The sequence below is a fragment of the Pelodiscus sinensis genome, chromosome 2 (genome assembly GCF_049634645.1).
Source record: "Pelodiscus sinensis isolate JC-2024 chromosome 2, ASM4963464v1, whole genome shotgun sequence".
NCBI classification, from domain to species: domain Eukaryota; kingdom Metazoa; phylum Chordata; order Testudines; family Trionychidae; genus Pelodiscus; species Pelodiscus sinensis.
In genome coordinates this window covers 218,526,649-218,550,635 of record NC_134712.1, presented here as the reverse complement: position 1 = coordinate 218,550,635, position 23,987 = coordinate 218,526,649, and the positions used below count along the sequence as shown (strand labels likewise).

At 42.8% G+C, this 23,987-nt stretch overlaps 1 protein-coding gene across 3 annotated transcripts in view; it reads left to right on the top strand.

The window, feature by feature from the left end:
* The window catches only part of LOC102443731 (tRNA (cytosine(38)-C(5))-methyltransferase), a 277,295-nt gene that overhangs the window by 212,108 nt on the left and 41,200 nt on the right, over positions 1-23,987 (top strand). For all 3 annotated transcript variants that reach the window (XM_025182828.2, XM_006119493.4, XM_075922454.1), the window contains 10 exons: positions 1,463-1,637; positions 4,728-4,906; positions 7,580-7,789; positions 8,244-8,384; positions 9,433-9,614; positions 12,054-12,225; positions 13,267-13,473; positions 18,783-18,932; positions 19,677-19,798; positions 22,723-22,948. In XM_025182828.2, the coding sequence (XP_025038613.2) occupies positions 1,463-1,637; positions 4,728-4,906; positions 7,580-7,789; positions 8,244-8,384; positions 9,433-9,614; positions 12,054-12,225; positions 13,267-13,473; positions 18,783-18,932; positions 19,677-19,798; positions 22,723-22,948 (1,764 nt within the window). The remainder of the gene's footprint in view (positions 1-1,462; positions 1,638-4,727; positions 4,907-7,579; positions 7,790-8,243; positions 8,385-9,432; positions 9,615-12,053; positions 12,226-13,266; positions 13,474-18,782; positions 18,933-19,676; positions 19,799-22,722; positions 22,949-23,987) is intronic.

Here is a 23,987-nt window from a genome sequence, read left to right as displayed (position 1 = left end):
TTGCTTCTGGATTGATCTCAGAGTGTCAATCTGGGTTGTAGTGTAGACATAAGCTTAGTATGGCAAAGAACCTGAACAAATTCTTGAGTTTGCTTTGAATGTCATTTTCACAGGATTTAATATTATCTTGAGTTTTACTTTTCTTTTTGGGGGGGGAGTGAAAGTGAGGGGCTACGTCTACATTGGCAAGATTTTGCGCAAATACTTTTAATGCAAGAGTTTTTGCGTTAAAGTATTTGCCCAAGAGAGTGTCTACACTGGCATGTGCCTTTGCGCAAGAGATGTGCTTTTGCGCAAAAGCATCCATGACAGTGTAGACGCTGTCTTGTGCAAGAAAGCTCCGATGGCCATTTTAGCTAGTGGGCTTTCTTGCGCAAGAAATTAACGTTTCCTGTCTACACTGGCTTCTTGCGCAAGAATAGCTGCGCAAGAGGGATTATCCCTGAGAGGGAGCATCACAGTATTTGTGCAAGAAGCACTGATTTCCTAATCAGAACGTCAGTGTTCTTGCGCAAGTACTCATGGCCAGTGTAGACAGGCTTTTGCACAAAATCTTGCCATTGTAGACACAGGCAGGATGTTTCACAAAAGCATTGAAAGATCCAATCCTTAAGTGCAGTTTTCCAGGGTACATCAACACAGCAGGACAAAACTCAAATTAAGCTATGCAACTTGAGCTACGAAAATCGCGTAGCTTAAGTCAAAATAGCTTAATTCAGCTTTTGGCGCTGTCTACACAGGAGGAAATGTGAAGGAAGAACACTCTTCCTTCAACTCCCTTACTCCAGGTAAAATGAGGGGTTACAGGAATCAGAGTAAGAAGTCATCCAACTCGCCATTATTTCAAAATAATAGCTTGCTATGTAGTCACAATCTTTGTTATTTCAGAATAACGTCAGTAGACATAGCTCCAGATGTTAGGAATTCTTCAGAAATAAAGCATATACAGTTTTCTTCCTCATGGTTACCTGACTTTTGGGTCAGGGTGGGAATAGAGTGCCAGTGCCATCATCAGGTGACTGTTGTATTCATTTTGACGGATTAAACAGGCCTTTGGTTTACAAGCAGGCCAGAATATCTCAATTTAACTGTGCTAGAATATCATTCCACAGCAAAAATGAATTGTTTGTTTGTGTTGGATATAACCCATTGAAAACAATCTGTGACTCATATATGGATGACTTACTTGTTTTGTATGCAGTGTTATAGCTCTGTGGGACCCAGAATATTAGAGAGATAAGGTGGGTGAGGCAATGCATTTTATTGGACAAACTTCTGTTGGTGAGGGAGACAACCTTTTGAGCTCCTCAGAGCTCTTTTTCTTCAGCCCAGACCTAAAAAAAGAGCTCTGTGTAGCTTGCAAGCGCCTCTCCCTCTCTCGCCAACAGAAGTTGGTCCTTGTTCATTTTGAACATCTCACACATTTTCTTTAACATGATGTTCTTAAACTTCTCTTTCCCAGCCTGTGGAGGGAATATCTACATCAGCGATTCCAATCCCAGTGGATATGCATCTTCCCCCAACTATCCCAACGACTATCCACAGCATGCTGACTGTGTCTGGACCATAACAGCCATGAATGGAGGGGCAGTGGAGCTCCAGTTTGAAGACCAGTTTTATATTGAACCTTCACCCAAGTATATATCTAATTTATTTTGCATATAGTTTTTTAGACACTCCATTGCCACTTTTTTCTTTCCCTATTACCATGGCAGTGCATTTCATAATTCCCCAATAGGATGTACTTCCAAATTTTCAGTTAGGATGTTTTGGAGACTTTTGATACAGGTGCCTGGACCCTCTATATTGACAGTACATCCCTGGCTTTTTTAATATTTGTCAGAGATCAAAAATAAGATATACAGCAAAAAAGGAAAAGGCGTGGAGGAAGCTCACATGGCAGGGGGAGCTCTTCCGTAAGTTCTGTGCCTTCCGCTTGCTTCCTACTCAGATTGGTGGCCAGTGGACATAGACCTATTGGCCACAACCATAAACTGCCCACATTCCCTGCTCCATAGCACACTTGGGAAGTTGTACTGTATCCTCTCATTTGGTCTGTGTTCTCTACATGCCATGTAGGCAGCAGAAGGCATATAGGGCCAGATCCTCATTTGCTGATCAGATGAAGTCCACCGACTTTAGTGGAGTTACACCAATAGAACCTGTATCAGTTTCAGGCATCTGAACCTGGATTTCCCTACCATGATCCTGCAAGGCTCATCATTCTCTGGCTTCCAGCTCTCTAGCCATAAGAACAGAGAACATAAGAATGGCCACAGTGGATCCGACCAAAGGTCCATCTAGCCCAGTATCCTGTCATCTGACAGTGGCCAGTGCCAGGTGGCCCACAGGGAATGAACAGAACAGGTGCTCAGCAGGCAAACCATCACGTCTCTTGGATAGATCTTCCTTCCTCATCAGCGGGCTATTTCCAGACCACAAAATTCCATGCCTACACGATGGATCCCCTACGAAGGCAGATTGCCTTAGCCAGCTTACTTTGCTTTCCTTCCTGCGTATAACAGTCCACAGATTGTGGCGCACTGGTAAGAGAGTGACTGGCTGGGGGTGAGGCTCTGATCCAGCTCCATTGCCCCTGTCCTCTCCCTGCTGAGGCTGGCAGAAAAGCCCCTGGGGTCTGGACCCCAGTGCATAGGGCTGTCAGCCTGGACACTGGTGTGTGGGTCCAGCAGCCAGGATGCCAATCACTGGGACAGGAGCATGAGCATGCTACAACAGCCGCCCCCCCAACACACACACACATTCCTAATTCCCTTCCCCGTGCTTCCATGGCTCCCAATTGGCTGGGAATATGAGCAACATGGACAGTGTCACCAACTGGGACTGCCCCTGCCCCTGCCCTGAGCTTCTCCCTTGAACTCCATCCTATGCTGCTTAATCCCCTGCCCTGATTCTTGCAATCCCCTCCCACATGCACCCTTATCCCCCTGCCCTGAGCCCCTCACACTTCCACACACTGCACCCCCTGCCCTATACCCCACATTTAGATATTTTACAGATACTGTCTATGGCAACCCCCACCCCCACCCTTCTGCCCTGGGCCCTCCCCATTGGGGGGAGGGTGAATTGCCATACAACAGTACCAATAGGAAATTTAAGTTGCTTTCATCCCTGTCTTAAGGTAAAAGTGTCACAGAAAAAAGCATTAAAAACAAGAAAAGAATTTACTGATGCTAAGTAGCTTACCAGAGCACACTTCTGACTCCAACGAGGACTCTGGCAGGTGAATAGTATTTCAGTCCCCACCAAAGGGCTCGGAACAAGCACACCATTTGATTTTCTTCTTTCTACAGTTTGGTTTTTGATCCTTAGGGTATGTCTAGACTACATGGCTCCGTTGATGGAGCCATGTAGATTAGGTTTCTAGATGTAGGAAAATGCAGCGGCGATTTAAATAATTGCAGCTTCATATACATCAAAATGGCTGCTGCTCTGTGCCGATCAGCTGTTTGGTGGCACAACGCGGTAGTCTGGATGCTCTGCGGTCGAAAAGGGAAGCCCTTGTTGACCGCCCCATTATGCCTTGTGGAATGAGGTTTACCGTTTCATTTTCACTGCTTCATGAGGTTTGCCGCTTCATTTTCCTGTGTCTAGTAAACTAATCTACATGGCTCCATCAACGGCAATCAGTCAGGCCCTAGGTTTCTTCTCAAGGAATAGCTTCAAAAGGCTGAGTCCCGAGGTGGGGAATTACCTTCCTCCAGAAATTTCCCAGGACCCCTACTTAACTTTAAAAGTTCATCTTGTTTCAAATAGCTGCTAGGTGATGATACAGTACCCCATAAGTGAAACTGTCTTGCATTTATAAGAAGTTGTTAGCTCTTACACGTCTACAGAAGGGGATGCATACTGATTCAGCTTGATGCTCCCTCTCTAGATAGCTTTGACCACTGCCGTCATTTATTTCAATAGTCACTGAAGATGTTCAATGGGGAATGTTTTTAAATACAGTAATTCGTCATTTAACACAATAGATGTGTTTCTGAAAATGTTTGTGCTAAGTGAAAACATGCTGTGCGGGGTCAATTTTCCCATTAAAAATAATGGAAAAGGTGGTGGTGGCGAAGTCGATTTTTTGTTGGTGTTGGGTTGTCAACATCAGCATTAGATATCTAGCAACACAAGTCGCCGCGGTTTGTTAAAACACAAAGATAAACATGTGAGTGAGCGGAGGAGCACTGTGACCATGTGTATTCATCCGCTCATGCATATTACCACTGTTTTCACCAACTTATACCGCTACACAAAGTAGTCTGCCACATGATTATTTTCGTGTTATTTCGAGGACGGTCATATTATTCGAAAAATGTTCCCTAAAAAAAATTGTGCTATTGCAAAAATGTGTTAAGCGGGCATGAGTTAAACAAGTAATTACTGTAATCATTTAAAGGTAAAATGCTTCAAAATTCTGCACATTTAATAGTAGCATTATTTTAAGTCCCTTAATTTCTGTTAGTAGGATTCACATCAGCAACTCTCAGAACTTGCTGTGGTATTGTGACATATTTAGTATTTCTGGCATTATAATTGATTCCAGCTCTATTGCTGTCTGTGAATTTGCCTGTCTCTATCGCCGTTCCTTTTTCCTGCTCTCACTGCAGCTGGACATCTCTAAAATGTCATTGCTTGAAGGCTTCAAGGACTTACTGAAATGTTGTAAAACATTTTCTGCTGCAAATTAAATAGAAAAGTTCCTCCTATTTTAGTTGTGCCTTCAGTTACCTTGAAATACGGGATGGAGCTGACTCCAGTGCACCGGTGCTTGCCAAGCTATGCGGAAGTTCTCTGCCAGGCATTCAGAGGTCTTCGGGAGCTGTCATGTATCTGAGGTTTAGATCTGACAACAGTGCCACACATATTGGATTCAATGCCAAGTACTCAAGAGGTAAGGCCAGAAGTTATTCATCTTATTGCATTTTCACTGATCTGACGCAATCCGAGGAACAGAAACAATTTCCAAGTCCTCTAGTTTTTAATTCAATAAAGATTGAATTATTGAAAACAGATTGATTGACAGAAGCTGTCCTCTCCTTCCATCATTCTACACCATAGCTTCATGTAATCAGAATCATCACATCAGTTAATGCTAACATATTATTTCCCTAATGATAGGTAGGAATGATAGCAAAATTGGAAAGTCCTTGCAGAATTGCAGCAGTGGAAATGATAAGCTAATTAGTCAAACTGCCATCATCTAACAGACAACACCAAAAGGGCCAATTGCAGCAAGGAGTAAACAATTGTAGCACCTGTGGCCCAGAGGCATGTGATATAAACAGTGATGTATGATAAATGACATGCCAGTTGCATCTCGGTCAGCAAATGTCTAGAAATGAGTTTAGTGGTGTAAAGTCCAGTAATCTGATGCAATATTCAGCGTACACATAGAATGTCATTTAAATGACAAAGGGGCTGAAGTATGTATTGCAAAAAAGAGCAAGTACCAGCAGGAGGGTGTGAGGCAAAGTAGGAGTGCTGGCAGTGTCATGACTGATTACATTAGCAGTGCCAGGAGGCAAACAAAGTAATAGAAAAAGCAAAGGAGCCCTGCTAATCTCAGTGTGGGGTTGAGTGGTGGAATGGGGATAGGATGGAAAATCAATATTAGAAAATGAAATAATTCATTAAGAAACCATTTTTATTTTCTAGCTGCTAAGGCAGGGCTAGTAACAAGCAACAAAGAGCTAGAACTTTGAGGGGTATTTAAAACCCTGGAGTCAGATTCAATGACTATGTAAAATGATATCCATTTTCAATCATGTCACTAGCCTTCAGAGAAAAGATTTTGTTTATTACCTATATTGTTCTCATCTGGGAGCATTCAAAATTAGGACATTGGGGTTGTTTCTTCTTCATATTTATTGATAGCAAAGAACTGTAATGTATAGTTTTATGCAAGTTTATTGATTATGTTTTAATCTCAACTATAAAAATAAATAAAATCTACAAATATATATCTTTTTGGGAGTGAAGACAGGGCCCATTGTATGAAAATATGGGCGGTACATGTTAAGAGAGAATTTGTATCTGGTCAAATGAATCCCAATATCTCCACTATCTGTTAATAATGTTGAAGTAAGTCAGTTAAGAGCCTTCAATATAATCACCACCATACAGGAAACAAAGAGAAATATAACAACTGCTTCAAAAAGTCTGTAATCTATTTTGCTGACATTCAGGATGCCCTGGGAAATCCTGTACCACTGGGAACAACTTATATTTTGTTCCTAACATTATTGCCATTATGAACTTAACATTTGGTGGTTATTACAGAAGTGAAATTTCAGGAGAGACGTGTGAAAAGTGGGTGTTGTCTTTGTGAAATTGGAAGTTGGGCCATGCATAGCAAAAGCACAGAGAAAGGCACAGAAATGAGAATCAAAAGCAGTAGGAAACAAACATGAAATGTGTAATTCTGAGACACATAAGACAAGACCAACAAATAGACTGTGAATATTACTATCTAGTTAAATCTAGAGAGGAATCTGACTCCTTCAAACTATCATCCAAACCTTAAAAATCTGGACCCAAATTTAGCAAATGACATTTATCTTTATAATGGTCTGTGATGGGGCATCTACCTCACACTGGCCTTTTAAGGGTTAAAACCCAGCCCTGGGAGAGGGCTGGAGCAATGGAGCTGTAGAGCCAGCATCTGAGGCCAGTATGAGCCAATTAGGGCCCAGCTGAGGGCTGTATAAATAAAGGTTCCTGGAGGGGTGGAGATAGACACACTTACTCTGGCTGGAGAGCAGGAGGGGCCTGGCAAATTGGAGGCCTCCAGAGACAAGGCTTGAGAATATTAGGGCTCTAGTTAGAGCAGGGCTAGGGAAAGGCAGGCAGAGCTGGGGAAGCTCTGTCCAGGCAAACTCCCAGGCTGCAGGGCCTGAAGCAAGGCCTGAGACAACTATGGCTGCAGAGGGAGCTATGGGAGGTAAAGGCAGCAAGTCCGCATCCCCTTGCCAATGATGTCTGGCCATGTCAGACTGTGGTTTGCTCCCGAGGTAAAGGGCTAGATGAAGACTGGCAGTGAGTCACAGAGACATGGGGAGACACTAGCCAGAAGGGGGTGCTCCCGCACCAAGAAGCTAAGTCCCAGAGTGACCAGCAGGAGTGCCCTGGTGGTGAGTCAGACTGTGTGACATGGTCCAACACAAAATGTGTGATCGAAACACTTCCAGACTTTGAGATGTTGGAAATCTGGATCCAAAGGACCTGATTCTCATTTACACTACCAGAATAGAAAGGGACTTCACCGTAAATGAGAATCAGGCTCCAAATCTGCAACCTGAATTTATCTCTGGCTGAGATTAGATCAGTGACAAGTAAAACAAAAAGGAAATGACCGACATTCACAGCAGGCGTAAGTATTTGTGTAAGAAAAACAAATTAGGATGGCTGGAATTACGAGGCGAGAGTAGGAGATTTATAATCTGCAGGACAATCCCCACTATGGGTGTGCCAAACTACTTGCTGTTAAAATCTTGTGGGAGGGCCAGCTCGGTTTCATAAGGTGCTGTGCTGGGCGGGAGGACCAATGGAAACGTTCTTTTTGCAGCTCTATGTGGTGGAACGGTGATAGGACAAAACGGCGTCATTAAAAGCGTTGGATTTCCTGAGCAGCACTATCAAGACAATTTGTTCTGTGAATGGTTTCTCCGGGGACCTACTGGCCATTATCTCACCATTAGCCTAGAAGAACTAGATATTCAGGACTCCCCCGAGTGTGCAAATGACTTTGTGGAGATCCGGGAGTACAATGCTTCAGGTCAGTAGGTTGCTTCAGTGATTATCCTCCCTGCTCTCATCTCAGCATCAAGCCTCAAAGGAGACAACTTAAAACTCTTGCTGTTCAAAGAACTACATGCAGTATACATTCCTACTGTATTGCCAGCATAGATACATTAGTTATTGAAGTAAAGCAAACAAAAACCCTTCCAATTCTTTCCCAAGATTGCTTTATTTCTTTAAACCTATCCAATGATCTAAAGTTGGTAGGGAAACTAATTTCCAGCGTGACCAGCAGGAGGTGCCCTGGGGGGTGACATGGTCCAACACAAAATCTGTTATCGAAACACTCCCAGATTTTGAGATGTTTAAAATCTGGATCCCAAGGATCTGATTCTCATTTACACTGCCAGAGTGGAGAGGGACTTGAACAGAAATTTGAATAAAAATCATCCTGATAATAAAACTCATCACTCCGTCTCTGACTTGCCTAGGGAATTTATTGGGCCGATATTGTGGTGCTACAATCCCTGATGCAGTGGATACTTCTGACAGTTTTGCTTATGTCAAGTTCATCACTGATGGATCTATCAACGCCCCAGGATTCAGACTGCGCTTTGATGCGAGTATTGAAGGTTAGATTTGTAAAGTGGCAATTTACCAAAAGCAAGGCAGCATGCATAACTAACCACATTTTCCACCTTTATTAGAGTGCAGTTGTTTTGTTTTCAAATCATTTATTCTTCCAGCAGCGTATATTTGTTCTTTAAATCTGTCTTATGTATGGTTGTGGCTCTCTGATCTTTAGCTGCCCTGCTGGGGTAAAAGATAGAACAGCAGACAGCCTGTGCTATCTTCCACCATAATGGGCCATAAATGAGTGCACAACTCTGCTGTCGTATTGTTTAACTCCCAGCATTTGGGGATGCAGTCACATGGAAGATGATGTACAAAAATATAGCTGTATCATCAAAATGATACATATTAAACTACACCTTTCCATAAAAGAAAAGGGGACTAGCAGACTTGGTGGGCTGTTTCACTGCTAGGGAGGGAAAGCAAATTTCCCACCTTAGTCCTTTTTAAGGCTCTTTCCTTAGGGCCCAATTTATATGTTGTTTATAATAAAAGGACATAAACACCACAATATGAAACAACTCAACTGAAAAATTTGGCTCACTGTCCCCTGAGGCTTTTCTTTGCCTCAAACAGCCAGGGAGCAAGAGAATACACCCTTCCTTTTTGTCCCACCTGGACCCAGTTTCCTCTGTACCCTGCCCAGCCATGTGATGGCTTTCCAGACTGCAGTTTTAGTCTGTCATAGTGAGCTACTCTGATTTCTTGATGCAGTAGCCCCTGGGCAGTTCAGGAAGGCACTCATCTGGGATGAACATTTAAGAGAAGCAACTGCTAATTCTTGGTTTTACAATGGTTACCTTGGTCATTTATTATTCATATTTTAACAAATATTTAATGGCATATTTGAGCAGATCTGCCAGAAATATTGAGCTTTGCTAATCATTGTGACCAACATATGGAAGTGTATAAGCCTAGCAAATTAAAATTTCAAGCAGTCGGATCTTATATTAGTTCTAAGGTTTTGCTTTAATCCTTTACCTCCATAAAGCATTTTGTACACACTGATATTTTGTGAGAACTTTCCTAACGTTTGTTCTGTTCCAGAGTGTGGTGGAGATCTGACTGCGCCTGTCGGGACATTTACTTCTCCCAACTACCCCAACATGTACCCACACAATCGCGTGTGTGAATGGAGGATCACAGTCCCAGAAGGACGACGGATCACACTAACTGTTAATGATATGATAACTGAAGCCTACCGGTGGTGCAGCTTAGATTATGTGGCTGTAAGTGTAATGAATAAATACAAGGAAAGCACATTCACATGCTTTAATTTACTTACACAGTATTTCCAGAGAAGTACTGTTGAAATCACACCTGATTCTAAGACCAATTATAGATCACCCCAAAAGAAAGGTGCTTAGGGAGATTGTGGAATCTCTATCACTGGAGATATTTAAGAGCAGGTTAGACAGACATCTATCAGAGAAGATCTAGACAGTGTTTAGTTCTGCTGTGAGGGCAGGGGACTGGACTTGATGATCTTTCGAGGTCCCTTCTAGTTCTAGTCCTCTATGATTCTATGAAAAGTAGTGGTGGTGGAGAAAGAAAGAAAATACCTCTGTAATTAGATTCAGGAAGGCACTTAAGGTCATGTGTAACTTTATGCATGTCATATGACTAGTTCCACTGAAGCCAGTGGAACTACTCACATGTGCAATTATGCAAGTCCTTAAGTATTTGCAGGATCAGAGCCTTATTTACTAAATTAAACAAAATGTGTTGAGACTTTAAGCAGATTCAGAAGCCACCCTGAAATATTTAAGTCTGAAACAGAATCCAGTTGTTATTTCACAGCACCCAGAAAAACATTTGCACATTACAATACAGAGAGACACAAAAGCCCCTACAGCTGGCAAAGCACGTACTGTCCTGTGCGTTGAGGCAGGACGGATCCAAGACTGTCCACCCACTCCTGCCCGGTTGTGTGATAGGGCCAGGAGCACTCTCTCCCCCATCATGTGGCTATCCTTCATGCCCTTGCTCCTCTGCTTCAGCCAAGTCACACTTATTGTCCCTTTATCAGCTAAGGAAGTAATGAACTCTGTATCCCTGCATCCTTTCCTGCATTTCCTGCATCCCTGTGTGTCATTAACTCTCCATCTCATTCCAAACCTCAACTGAAAATATCTTTTCTCCTCTCCTGTACCTCTGAAATTATAGTAGAAGGAGAGACAGATTAACTCTGTAGGTGTATTATTCCACTCCCAGGCTATGTCTATACTCGCAGCATCTTGCACGAGAAATAGGCAAATGAGGCTAAGCGTGGAATATCGCTGATCCTCATTTGCATACTTAGTGAGCCGCTAATTTTGCAGAAGAGGCTTTTGCGCCAGAAGGAGCTGTCTACACTGCCTCTTCTTGAGCAAGAAAAACCCTCTTGCACAATGCTGTTACTCCTGAAAATAATCAGCGTCGCGGCATTGCGCAAGAGGGTTTTTCTTGCGCAAGAAGTGGCAGTGTAGACAGCTCCTTCTGGTGCAAGGCCTCTTCTGCAAAAACGGAGGCTCATTAGGTATGCAAATGAGGCTCGGCAATATTCCACACTTAGCCTCATTTGCATATTTCTCACAAAAGAAGCCGCGAGTGTAGACATAGCCTCAGTGTCTTGGGCACTGTATATGAAAGAAGTCATACATAAAAAAACTTATCAAAAACTAAATTTTGGAGCTGATTAAAATTTTTTCATAAAATTTCTTTTTGAGGGGCTTTTTGAAAAAATGTATATTTTTCACAAAAAAGTTCTTTTCGCTGAAAATTTCCAAAGTTTTATTTTAAAAAATTACTAGGGGGTTGTGCCCCCTGCTCACCATGCTCGCCAAGCCCCCTTTCTCTGGGAATAGGTGTCTGGCCAGGGAGGAGGCTGCAAAAGCAGGGAAGGGAGCAGGACTTGGCTGGGGGTGTGGTGTCTCGGTGGAAGGGGTAAGTGAGGAGGCTGAGGGTTTGAGGTCTTGGCATGGTGTTGAGTGAAGGGGTGGAGGAAGGTCTTGCAGCTCCCACCCCACCACACCCCAGGAGGGCATGCAGCTCCCGACTGCCCCGAAGACTGGGGAGGTGGGATGCCTTGCGAATCCCAGCCCCTGGTATGCGGCTCCCCCTGGCAGAAGGGTGGGTGCACACCTGCCCAGCTCTTGGGCCCCCCTATGAGAGGGTTGGGGGGATGGCTCGCAGCTCCAACTGCCCCAGAAGGGGGGAGGGCAGACGCCTTTTGGCTCACGGCGCCCCCCTGTGCGGGGAGGGCATGCTGCTTCTGGCTTCCCCCATGAGAAGGGAGGCCACACAGCTCCCGGTCTGTGGCCCTGGAGAAGGGGGGAGGGAGGAGGCAAGGTGGCTGAGGACAGAGGGAGTGGAGGGATGCAGAGGGATGTGAAAACGTCACTCTGTCGTCCCGCAGGAAAAATTGTATCTATATAGAGCGGGGTTTTTACAAAGAATCAAAACATTCCTAGAAATTTTTGGGAGAAAACAAAAAAGCCATCATCCTCATATTCACATTTTAATTCAGAACCTGACCAGTACAATCAATGTAAGATTTTGTTTTATAGACTTCACTAGGTTGTAGAACAGTCCTTTATGGAGTGATTTTGGTGAGGCTTGTGCTATACACGTGAAGCACATTTCAACTCTGAAGATGTTTGGTTTGAGCTTGCATTTTCAACCAACAGGTTTACAATGGCCTTAGACAGAATTCTCCAAGACTAGCCAAACTGTGTGGTGATGTAAATCCAGGCACGCAAGTGAAATCCTCAGGAAACACAATGAAAGTGATTTTGGTCACTGATATTTCTGTTTCAGCAAGAGGCTTCAGTATTTCTTATTCTTCTAGTGAAGATGCAGGTAATGCAAGCTTTTATATTAACCTTATATGAAATACCTTTGGCAAGCCATTCTGTAGCTAGTACTTGGCAATAAAAACATTGGACAAATATGATAACTGTAACAGATACCTGGGTATTTTCTTCTGTGTTCCATTTCTTGAAAATGACTGGGCTGAAAAACTCCACATTTGGTCAAATTTGGCAAGCACCCAAAAGAAAGGAATTTTGCTTTTGGGGTTGTGGGTATGTGTGCACACATGTAATCAAGATCAAAATGGAAAGGACAGCTTTCCCACTGGAGCATGGTGTTTTTGCTATGAGAACTGCCTGTGCAATGCTTGCTTCTGTGAATTTTGCATTTAGCCTGCAGTAAGGGGAATGCAGCTGCTCTCCTCCCGGAGGCTTTGTGACACAGAGTCAGAACGCCTTCTGTGCTCCTCCGGTTGCTCAAGAGGGATGGTAATTTAGTGCCCCTCTTGCAAACCAGCTTCATTGACTAATGTACGGAAGTGAGGATAGAGTTAACATTCCACTATTACATGCAAGGGATGGGGCAGCTGGCAGAGCATTGTCTGGTAGGGCTCAGGCCTTTCCAACAGCCTTCCCTTCTCATGTCCATTAGGGGCTGAATGAGCCGATCTACAGGGCATGCTGCAAAGTCCATCTTCTCTTCCTTGCCCATAAGGAGCTGGGTAATAGGTGAGGTTAGGCAGTGGTAGAGTGGAGTTGTGGTTGGGATGTTGTTAGAAGGTGAATTAATTTTTGTTATATTTATTTTGTTGCTGAGCTATTTGATTTTATTTTGGGGTAACTTACAACTGAGTCAATTTCTTTACACGTGTGTGTTTAAAATGGTTTCCAAGAACACCCAGGATGTTGGTAGGGCACTCTCTTGTTGTAGAGTAGTAGCACTACATAAAGAAAGAAATGAAGCTGGACTTCATTCTGTTCTCAGTAACATGCCTGTAGATATCAATGTGTGGGAGTAAATGAAAGCAAAATTTGTCCGGATGCAGAAAAAAATTATTATTTTAAAATAAGCAGCGTCTTGGTTCTGCAGTTTGTGGTGGGACCCACACAGAAGCTGAAGGAGGGAATTTCACTTCTCCGGGCTATGATGGTATCAGAAATTACACAAACAACTTGAACTGTGAGTGGACCATCAAGAATCCATACCACTACAATTCATCCACTTACATCTCCTTTGAGGATTTCCACTTGGAACACCACCAAGACTGCCAGTTTGACTATCTAGAATTGCGAGTAGGTATGTAATGTCAATTGGAACAGAAGAGTAAATTAAGCATATTAATATGTCAGTAACTTCAGTGGCAACTGTATCACGTTAAGTGCGCTGTACAGCAACTCTCCAAAATTTAAAAGGTGTTTGATATGGCACTTTATGATATAGTCTGAACATAAAAGCAGAGCTGTTCACTGGATTAATGCACTACAGCTATGTATGTCTGAACATATTTTAGAACTATAACTGTGACAGTGTGGACAAGGCAAGGCCCAAAGCCACCCCTCCTCCCACCCCCGTTGGAGGCCTCAGTATTCTGCCTCACCCGTCCCAGGAAAGGAGCAGTGTGGAGTGGCTGCTGGTGAAGCAGCTAATCAGGTCCAGAAGGGCCATGTAAAAGGAGCTGCAGAACAGAGCAGCAGTTGGTGTTGCTTGGAACAAGGAGGAGGACGGACTGCATGCTTGACTAGAAGAGCAACTGGGCCACAGACAACTCAGTGTGAGCAGGAATAGGGGAGTGAGATACTCCTGGTTGGCTGCTAGGACTGAGCTAAAGACAGTCTGCTGGCAGGGATTGAGAGAGGGTGGGAAGAGAAAGTTGCTTCTGACTGGCTGGGGGAACTGAGTGGGACTGAGCCTAGGGAGATCTGCAGGAAGACAGTGTATCCAGGGAGGAAGCCCTAGGGATACAGCCCCATTCCAGGGCTGTCCAACTTAAAGGCCAAAGCCCAGGGAGGCCTAGAGAGACACCACAAGATGGGTATGAGATAGGGCCTAGTGAACAGAATACCCCCGAAGGGGTCTGTTCTGATTAATTTGCAGACAGGATATGACATAGCTGGATCACGATGTCTCTGAAAACCCACCTGAGGACACCAAAAGGGGTCACCAGAACTAAAGAACACAGGCTACATCTACACTTAAAGTCAACTTAAGCCACGCAACTTCAGCTACATGAATAGTGTCTCTGAGGTAGACATACTTTAAGTTGAGTTACTGTGGGATCTACTCCACAGGGGACTGATGGAATAAACTTCCATTATACTTCTCCTCTGGTGAAGAATAACAGGGTCACCAGGAGAGCGATCTGTGATCTATTCGGCAGGTCTTCACTAGATAAATCAGTGATGGGAAACCACAAACAATGAGTGGACCATGAGTGGGCTTCCTTCACCTCGGTGGACCACAGCAGCCTACAGCCCTCTGGGGTTCCAGTCGCAGCCCCCCTGTGTGCCGCCTCTCTACCGCTTGCCTCTTGCACACTGGGGCACTGGAATCTCGCACTTATTGGCTCCTCCTCCTCCCAGCTGATTGACAGCATTCCTGCTCTGGGAGGGAGAGAGAGGAGCCAGAACAGGGTGTGAATCAGGTGATTTGAGTGCTCCAAAAGTGCTGGGAGAGAGGGGGAGGAGCAGGTAAGTGTGGAACTCTGGTGCCCTAATGTGTGAGGGGCCAGTGGAGGAGGGGGACAACCAGGGGGTCTGTGGGCCGCAGGTGGAGCCCTAGGAGGCCACAGGTTGCCCAACACTGTGCTAAATCGACTGGCAATGTATCAGTCTCAGAGCGTTGATCCGGGGTGTAGATGTAGCTTGCAGCTGCAGCCAATCAGAGGGGGGCACTCAGGAAAAGTGGATTCTGGCCCCATTACAGGACCTGATTGATCACTGCCCTATTTCAGTTATGCTCATGGAACTCTACCAAAATCAGTGGACTTAATGAAGTGTGATCCTAGAGGAATGCTGCTAGATATGAATTTTTTTTCACATATTAACACACTGTATATTGAGAAGTTCCTTTCTTCATGCCTTCTCTGGTATCTTGGGGTATGTCTACACTACCCCCCTAGTTTGAACTAGGGGGGTTAATGTAATCATACGGAGTTGCAAATGAAGCCCGGGATTTGAATTTCCCGGGCTTCATTTGCATGATCCCGGCCGGCGCCATTTTTAAATGCTGGCTAGTTCGGACTGCGTGCCGCGCGGCTACACGCGGCACGAACTAGCTAGTTCGGATTAGGCTTCCTAATCCGAACTAGCTGTACGCCTCGTGGAACGAGGTAGTTCGGATTAGGTGTACAGCTAGTTCGGATTAGGAAGCCTAATCTGAACTAGCTAGTTCGTGCCGTGTGTAGCCGCACGGCACGCAGTCCGAACTAGCCGGCATTTAAAAATGGCGCCGGCCGGGATCATGCAAATGAAGCCCGGGAAATTCAAATCCCGGGCTTCATTTGCAACTCCGTATGACTACATTAACCCCCCTAGTTCGAACTAGGGGGGTAGTGTAGACATACCCTTGCACTGTAAGGCTCTGTGGAAGTGGCATGCCTCTTTCTTTTTATATTAAAAATGGCTCAACTAAAGTTGACTGCAGTATGTAAGCACCAGATGTCTTCTGCCTTCACAGGCCATATCAGTGACACTCCCTTCACCTTGACCCCCCCTCCTGGAGGGAGGGAATTGAAAGAAGATATGTTACATTTTCACTGTTTTGAATAACAAAACCTGTGTGTGTAGGTGTAAGCTTATCCTCTCTCCTTAACCCTAAAAAGTAGGTCCAAGACATACTCTTTAGAGTAAAAAGCACAGAAAGAAAAATACTAAAATCTGCTCTCCCACCTCTTCTCACGCCTCAGACTATGATACCAAAGTGCTTAAGCAGAGACAAAGTCTATTGCCCATAAAAGAAAAGGAAGCAAACTTGGTCTTGTGTTATTCAATATTGCTCACATTGGCCAGAATAATGGATTTTCAGTTTACCTTATTTGCCTTATTTCACAAGCTGTTGTAGCTGAATTGTATATGCTGACAGTTAGCATTTAGTGAGCAGTGAGATTTTAATGATGCAGAAAGTCACTAAATTCTAGTGAATTTTCCTTGGACTGCATCAGAAGAACAGACATGAAATTGGAAAAAGTTCCTGGCTGGTAGCAGAGAGATGGGACACTGACTCAAAAGGAGAGTGTGGAATTATTTTCCTGAAATTGCCCATACTACATGGCTACATCTACACTGGCCCCTTTTCCGGAAGGGGCATGTAAATTTCACTAGTCGTCGTAGGGAAATCCGCGGGGGATTTAAATATCCCCCGCGGCATTTAAATAAAAATGTCCGCCGCTTTTTTCCGGCTTTTAAAAAAGCCGGAAAAGAGCGTCTAGACTGGCCCCGATCCTCCGGAAAAAGTGCCCTTTTCCGGAGGCTCTTATTCCTACTTTGAAATAGGAATAAGAGCCTCCGGAAAAGGGCACTTTTTCCGGAGGATCGGGGCCAGTCTAGACGCTCTTTTCCGGCTTTTTTAAAAGCCGGAAAAAAGCGGCGGACATTTTTATTTAAATGCCGCGGGGGATATTTAAATCCCCCGCGGATTTCCCTACGACGACTAGTGAAATTTACATGCCCCTTCCGGAAAAGGGGCCAGTGTAGACGTAGCCCATATGTTTTTATGTGTTTTTTTTTAAGATAGAAAAATTAAGCATATATAACTTGATACAGGGAAATGTGTTTACACCCACTAAGTAAAATAAATTGTATTTCAGCCTTCCTGGGTGAAGTTTAACATTGTTTTAAATGATCAGCTGCAAGAAAATATTTCTCCCATGTTGAACTAATCTAATTTCACACCCACACTTTCTGAATGAGCATTCTTTATTTTTCTGTGGCAGATCCTGGACTTTATTATTCAGTCTGCACCTTTTTTCAGTTTGAGTCAAGTTAAGTCACACAGATGGCCATTCTATGCCAGAAAGCTATGCAGATTAATACATATATATTAGTGTATAATACTAGAAGAGAGAGGTTGCACCATTTTTCTGTGTAATTTATGTTGGATGCCAGTTTATTATTATTTCACTTTTCATCCACAGATCTCAAAAGGCACTTTACAAAGTTGGCTAAGTAACATATCCCTGTATCAGAGAGAGAGAGATTGAGTGATTTGTTCTGAGTCATACCAAGCACAGGGCTTGGAATAGAACCCAGAAGTTACAGCTCTTATGCCTGTTCCCTGTGTGCTGGACCATGCTGCCTCTCCTTTTGCAATCTATGAGCCGCGTCTGAATAAAGCCATGAATCTATAGTGCAATATTGTTAGCGAAGGAGATTTAGAAAGATAGTTCTTGGACATTTTGACACACCGTTACGAAGTGCCTCAATTTTCTCCCTCTCTCTCATTAAGAGCATATATCTGTGCAACACTAAAAATAAACACTATTCAGACCAAGAGAAATGGAATGAAAATTGGTAGAAATGTATGCAAATGATAAAAAGTTACAACAAATACATCTATCAGTGTCATTCTTTCTTAAATCTATAGAGAAGTCTTCAACTAAGAGCAAATGTTGCTTAACTTTACACAATGTTTAGAGTGGAGTGTTGCAGATATCTTTGGGGTACTTTCAGCTAATTTTGGGGTGACTTTTTAAGAAAGAAGGACCGCCCCCCCCCCCACAGACACCTATATTTCTGAAACTACATAGGTCTTATCCAAACTGAAAATTCCTATTTAATTTAACAGGCATTCCATGAATAGAAGAACCAAGGGAAATAAATATAAATAGGTTAGTTAGTCCATCTTCTCCCAGACATATATCTTTGCAATGCTATGGACTAGTCTTTGAGGGTGTGTCTACACAGAAAAGTTATTTCGGAATAATGGCTGTTATTCCAAACTAAGTATGCGAGTGTCTACACAGCAATTCCATTATTTTGAAATAACAGATGGCTAATTCCTACTTCTGTAAACCTCATTCTATGAAGAATAATGCTTATTCCGAAATAGCTTTTTCAAAATAAGATGTGTGTAGACACTCCACTTCTGCTAATTCGAAATAGCCCCTCACCAGGGCCTTTCTAAGTTATTCCTCCTGGGGCTCTAAATCAAGATAGCATGTCTACATTAGGGAAGCCTGCCTTGGACTAATTTTGAGGCTTCCCTGCAGTGTAGACGTGCTAAAATAACTATTCCAGAATAGCTGATTCTGAAATAACTGTTTAATGTAGACATAGCCTGAGTGAGCATTCTCAGGTCCCATTGGTCAGGCAAGACACAAGTAGCCAGAGAGCAAAGGAAAAGATTAAACTGGCTAATACAGAGCTAGATATAGCATCTGCTTATTCAATTCAAAATGATAAATAATACAGCTTCTATAATTGTTCCCTGACTTGAGTGATGCAAATGCCACTATAAAACTCTAAAGCTCTTCCTTGTAATGAGTACTATGCCCTTTAGTGTGTGTTTAAAATAAAAAAAAATAAAAAAGAGCCTTTAAGCTGCTCCCTCCCTCTTTTATTTCAGACTGATTGAATTAGCTGTAAAATTGTCATGTGTTTTTTACTCAGGAGATGCTGATGGAGAGTTGATATCCAGACTCTGCGGCCAGGCACCACCTTCAGTGCCACTAGTCATAGCAGCTCCTCAGATCTGGGTGCACTTTAGAAGTGATGAGCGTGTTGAAGATAGAGGATTCCATGCCAATTTCATGTTTACAGGTAAGTTCTATAACAAGCTGTTTTCCCTGACACTAGCAAGTTGTGCTAATCACATTGGAATACAAGCTAGGAGGTCTGCCCTCAAGCAGAGTTAAAGCCAAACACATGTTATAGGCTGAGCTTTCACACACACTGCCCTCTGCCTCATCTCTGTTGGCTAAGCTGCAGTTGAGTGTTTTGCAGTGCTACTGAGGGGCAGGTTGACTCTCATAACACATGGAGACTCTTGCAAATAGAGATTTAAATTATAATACCAGCAAAGTAGCCAGTGATCTGGAAGCCTAGTGGACACATTAATACTTACACCTTTATATTCTTTTTGCAAACCCACTTCATGCCAACTCACTGCAAGTTACATTCTTTACCATTTACCCATTTACTGATCCGTGCATGCTAATGTTCCTGTCGGTGCTGAACTTGATCATGGCCTGGACACATCAGCAACATCACATTAACAGTGCTGTTAAAAGTTGTGGTTTTAAGTATCAATTTCCAAAGCTTGAATGGGGCTTTATTAAGTATCAAAATAAATGTGAACTTTTCAAGTTCACTGAAGCTTCTTATGCACTACACTGGCAAAATATTTTTAAAGCTTGAATTTTCTCAACCAGATTGATTGTTATTACCCATCTGAATTCAATTTAAATAGATTTTATAGCTTGAAATATTGCCAGTATTGCAAATGTTTGTTTAGAGCATGCAGTTTCTCACATATTCAAAAACTGTATTATTTTTTTGTTGCAGCTTGCGGTGGTATACAGACTGCTGAAAGTGGAGTTATCTCAAGTCCTAACTACCCAGATCCATATGACAATTTAAATCACTGTTCTTGGTTGTTGGAAGCCCCACAAGGTCAAACGATTACTGTGAGTAACACTAACCACAAGCTATAGAAAAAGAGTGAATGCACTTAATGTATTTCATGAGTCTGTAGGAAAATAAATTTTAAATGGCTTAAAAGTTTGAAAATGGGAAATATTAAAGAATGAAAACATCACCATCAATAGAATGCAATAGAGATAGAACAACCTGCTTCTGTAGACCATCATCTATTTTTTTTAAAGTTGAGGAAGTTAATCTGCTACTGGTTCTTGTCCTCAGGTAGGCATCACACATCACTTACTCTTCCTCCCATAAAATAAAACAGCTACTGTGTACACATAAGAAGCTAGAGTAGCTGTTTAATTAGATGTAGAGTGATAGCCTTTAGGAGAACAAGTATGAAGCTAGAAGGCTGTGCTGCACCTCCAGGAGGTACAGAACAGAGAGTGCAACCCTGTAGAAGAGTAGGACTTTAAGGCATTTTTGTGCCCCTAAGATTGTGGACAGCTCTGTAAGAGGTTAACTGGTTCCCCATTGAGCAGGCAGCATATCAGCCTGCTTACAAGATAATCGGTTAACTGGCCCTGCCAGGTGGACCCGCCAGGTCTGGAATAGCCAGGTCTGGAACAGCTCCCGCCACTCACGGCCACGGTGGGGCTGGAGTAGACCCTGTCGCCAGTTAAACCTCTAGGCTGCATCTAGACTGGCAAGTTTTTCCGCAAAATCAGCTGCTTTTGCAGAAAAACTTGCCAGCTGTCTACACTGGCCGCTTGAATTTCCGCAAGAACACTGACTTCCTACTGTCTGAAATCAGTGCTTCTTGCAGAAATACTATGCTGCTCCCATTCAGGCAAAAGTGCCTTTTGCACAAAGCTTTTGCGCAAAAGGTCCAGTGTAGACAGCTCAGATTTGTTTTGCAAAAAAAAGCTCCGATTGCGAAAATGGCGATCAGGGCTTTTTTGCGGAAAAGCGCGTCTAGATTGTCACGGACGCTTTTCCGCAAAAAGTGCTTTTGCTGAAAAGCGTTCGTGCCAATCTAGACGCTCTTTTCCGCAAATGCTTTTAACGGAAAACTTTTCCATTAAAAGCATTTGCGGAAAATCATGCCAGTCTAGACGTAGCCATGGTTTAACTGGTTAACTGTTGTAAGCAGTTTTTACATCCCTGCTCTGGAGAGCAGCATGGTCCCTGGCAGAAATGACAAAAGCCAGGTTCTGCCCTAATTTCCAGCTTCCCAAAGGTTACCAAGATTCCTTGTAGCACTTTGTATTATGCCCCTGCACCAAAGCTTGGGAGGGGACCAGCTTAGGGGCCCTTATACTGTAACCCTATGCTGTGCTTACATTGTAGACATCTTCTGACCCCTAGGGGTAGCAGATCCCGCCAATGACATGTAGGAGTCAGTCAGGAAGCAGAATTCTTCCCTGAGTCTACTAGGAAATAGCTCGGAAACAGTTTTGTGAACCAGTGTTCTGCACTTACTGGCACTCAGCAATTCCCCAAGCCAACATTCACAATTCACGTGTAGAAACATGTCTTCTAACTGCAGGCTCAGCACACTCATCCAGAGCTCTGTCTGTCTGAGCTGCACTATGTCACAATACAGGTCTTTACAGTGTTTTAGGGAAGATGAGGGTGTATGATGTCAACAAATCTGTATTTAATCAATGTCATTTATTTAAATTAGTACTATTCCTAATCATCTGAAAAAAAGCTTTTATTCTAAGGGGAGCTGATAGTGACACCTGGCATGAAGGTTTCCTAGCACAAGTGTTCCCTGTAAGCAGAGTGCATGGGTAACCACCCATGAGAGATTCATGTGCCACACAGCTGATTAGCAGAGTGCCCACATCTGCCCACAGTTGGTAGCACGTGTCTCTACTGGTGATGCACATCACACTTGCCTTGGTGCATGCAAAAAAATGTATTCTGCATGTGGTTGGAAAAAATTAGAGGGAACTTTGCCCAGCACTATCCATTATAAGCCACTATTTTAGGTTTCTTATCATTTTCTAAATACTAACTATTTGGATTTAAATTTTCTATGCCTCAGGCTGAATTTTTTGAGAAATGAGACTCAAGGAATAATTACATATCCTTTTGCTAAACTCTTCCATACAGATCCCTGGCAACAATACCACACTGGAAGAGCACTAGGTACTCATTAGCGCAGATCAGTAATGGAGAACAGCTCTAATAACTCTGCAAGCCTGGATGATCAGCTGTTTGAAATCCTTCAACTGGAAATCCCCACTATGTGCATATCACCCCATGCATCCCAAACTGGGGTCAGCAGCTCACTGCTCACATTCTTTCGATCTGGCACATCCAGTTTTGTAGGTGTTTGTTCTCATTTGGTGCAGCAGCTTGCTTCAGATTTAAAAGAAGCGAGTCGTTTTCACTAATTGTTTATTATGTTGACCAAAAAAAGATGGGAGGCATGGACTTTTTTTCTAAATATCTAATTAATATTTTACCACATCTGAATCTAAACTAAGATTTCATTATCTCAGGTCCTAATTCAGGAAAGCAATTCAGCCTGTGCTTAAGTCAATCCCTTTTCAGGAAAACCACTTAAGTATGTTTTCAGCACATTCTTTAGTCCAATTGACATCTGTTCTAGATCTCTCATTTTTCTTGTCTCTCTTCATTCCATAAGATCATTATGATTAAGATACCTAAAATGCAGCTGAACACCAATAACGAAGTACCAGAGTCAGCTTGTCAACCAGTGTAACATGTTAGCAGTCTGTCAAACTGTTGTGTTGGAACTGTTAGAGGGCCTGGGGTAGTTCTGTTCTGATGCATCGTTCAGTACAGCTGGTTTTAAGTTCTTAATGTTTATTTTCTGTTCATTCCCTCTAAAGCATCTGGCACCAGCCACTGTCAGAAAACAAGATACTTAGCTAGATCCACCATTAGTTTGTCCCAGTATGGCCATTCTCATGGCATTCTTGCTTGTCTATAGCTTACTTTTACAGCTTTTGATGTTGAAAAGCACTCACGCTGTCGCTGGGACTCAGTCACTATTTTGAATGGTGGCTCTCCTGGTTCTCCTATAATCGGACAATACTGTGGAACTACATCTCCTGGGACCATTCAGTCAGGTTCCAACAAGCTAGTGGTGATCTTTAACTCAGACCATTCGGTGCAAGGAGGCGGATTTTATGCAACATGGACTGCAGAATCTTTAGGTAAGAGAAAAATAATTACTGTCTTATTTATATACACAGAACAATACTTAGCACTTGCATAGCACTCTTCATCTATAGATACAGAACATTTATTCTCACCCTCTTTCAAAAGTGTGTTGAACACAAAAATTAGTATATAAAATAGAATATAAAATATTGCCACCTAACTGAGATGAACCTGCATTGAAATGACCTTATAAACTGATATCAAATTTGGATTCAGCCTAGTTTCTGTTGGCAATCACTATATTTCTGTCAGTTGATATCCTGTATGAAAGGAGTTCTTGTTCCTTATACTCGCTGCAATTTGTCTAAAGTCAGAGATTGGAAGACATTTCCTTTCTGTGACAATATTCATTTCACAATCTTTTGGTGCAAGTGTTAAACAAAGTTACAGTCATGGAACCAGAATAAAATCAGGATCAAACTAGAGAGATGGGGTATCATTTTCAAAAGCTCCTACCTGATGTACAAACATAAATCCCACTGACTTTCAGTGAGAATGTAGGGCTTGTCTACATGAACATTAAAGTCATGGAAAGTTGGGATGTGATTCTACCCTGCACTAGCCTGCCATGAATGCCTGTTGAAGCACACTACCAGTTGATTAGTGCACTTCAGTCTACTCCAGGAGAGAAAAGTAGAATGTTATGAAGTTTTAAATTGTTCTCTCTCTCTTCTTTACTACAGATTTCTAAAAATATTTGGAAATATAGCTTTAGTAAACTATGATTGGAAGCAAAATTGTTTCAGATTATGTGAACCATGTATGATGTGAACTTTCCTAGAACTATGATTATTCTTCTTTATAAATGAATCCTTTAGCATTTATTTTTAAACATGCTGGGCAAAATTCTGTGCTGATTTAATGCCTCTTGTAATCCCACCAAGGTCACTGGGGAAAGGATGTCTAGGGTGGAAAGGAAATCAGAATTCTGGTGCAAGTGAACAGATGCAGTTTGAGAAGGATTCACATGCACAGCTGTGCTGTTTCAGTTTTGTAAAGTAGAAAGCTGAGGGATCTGGTAACAGAATGAGA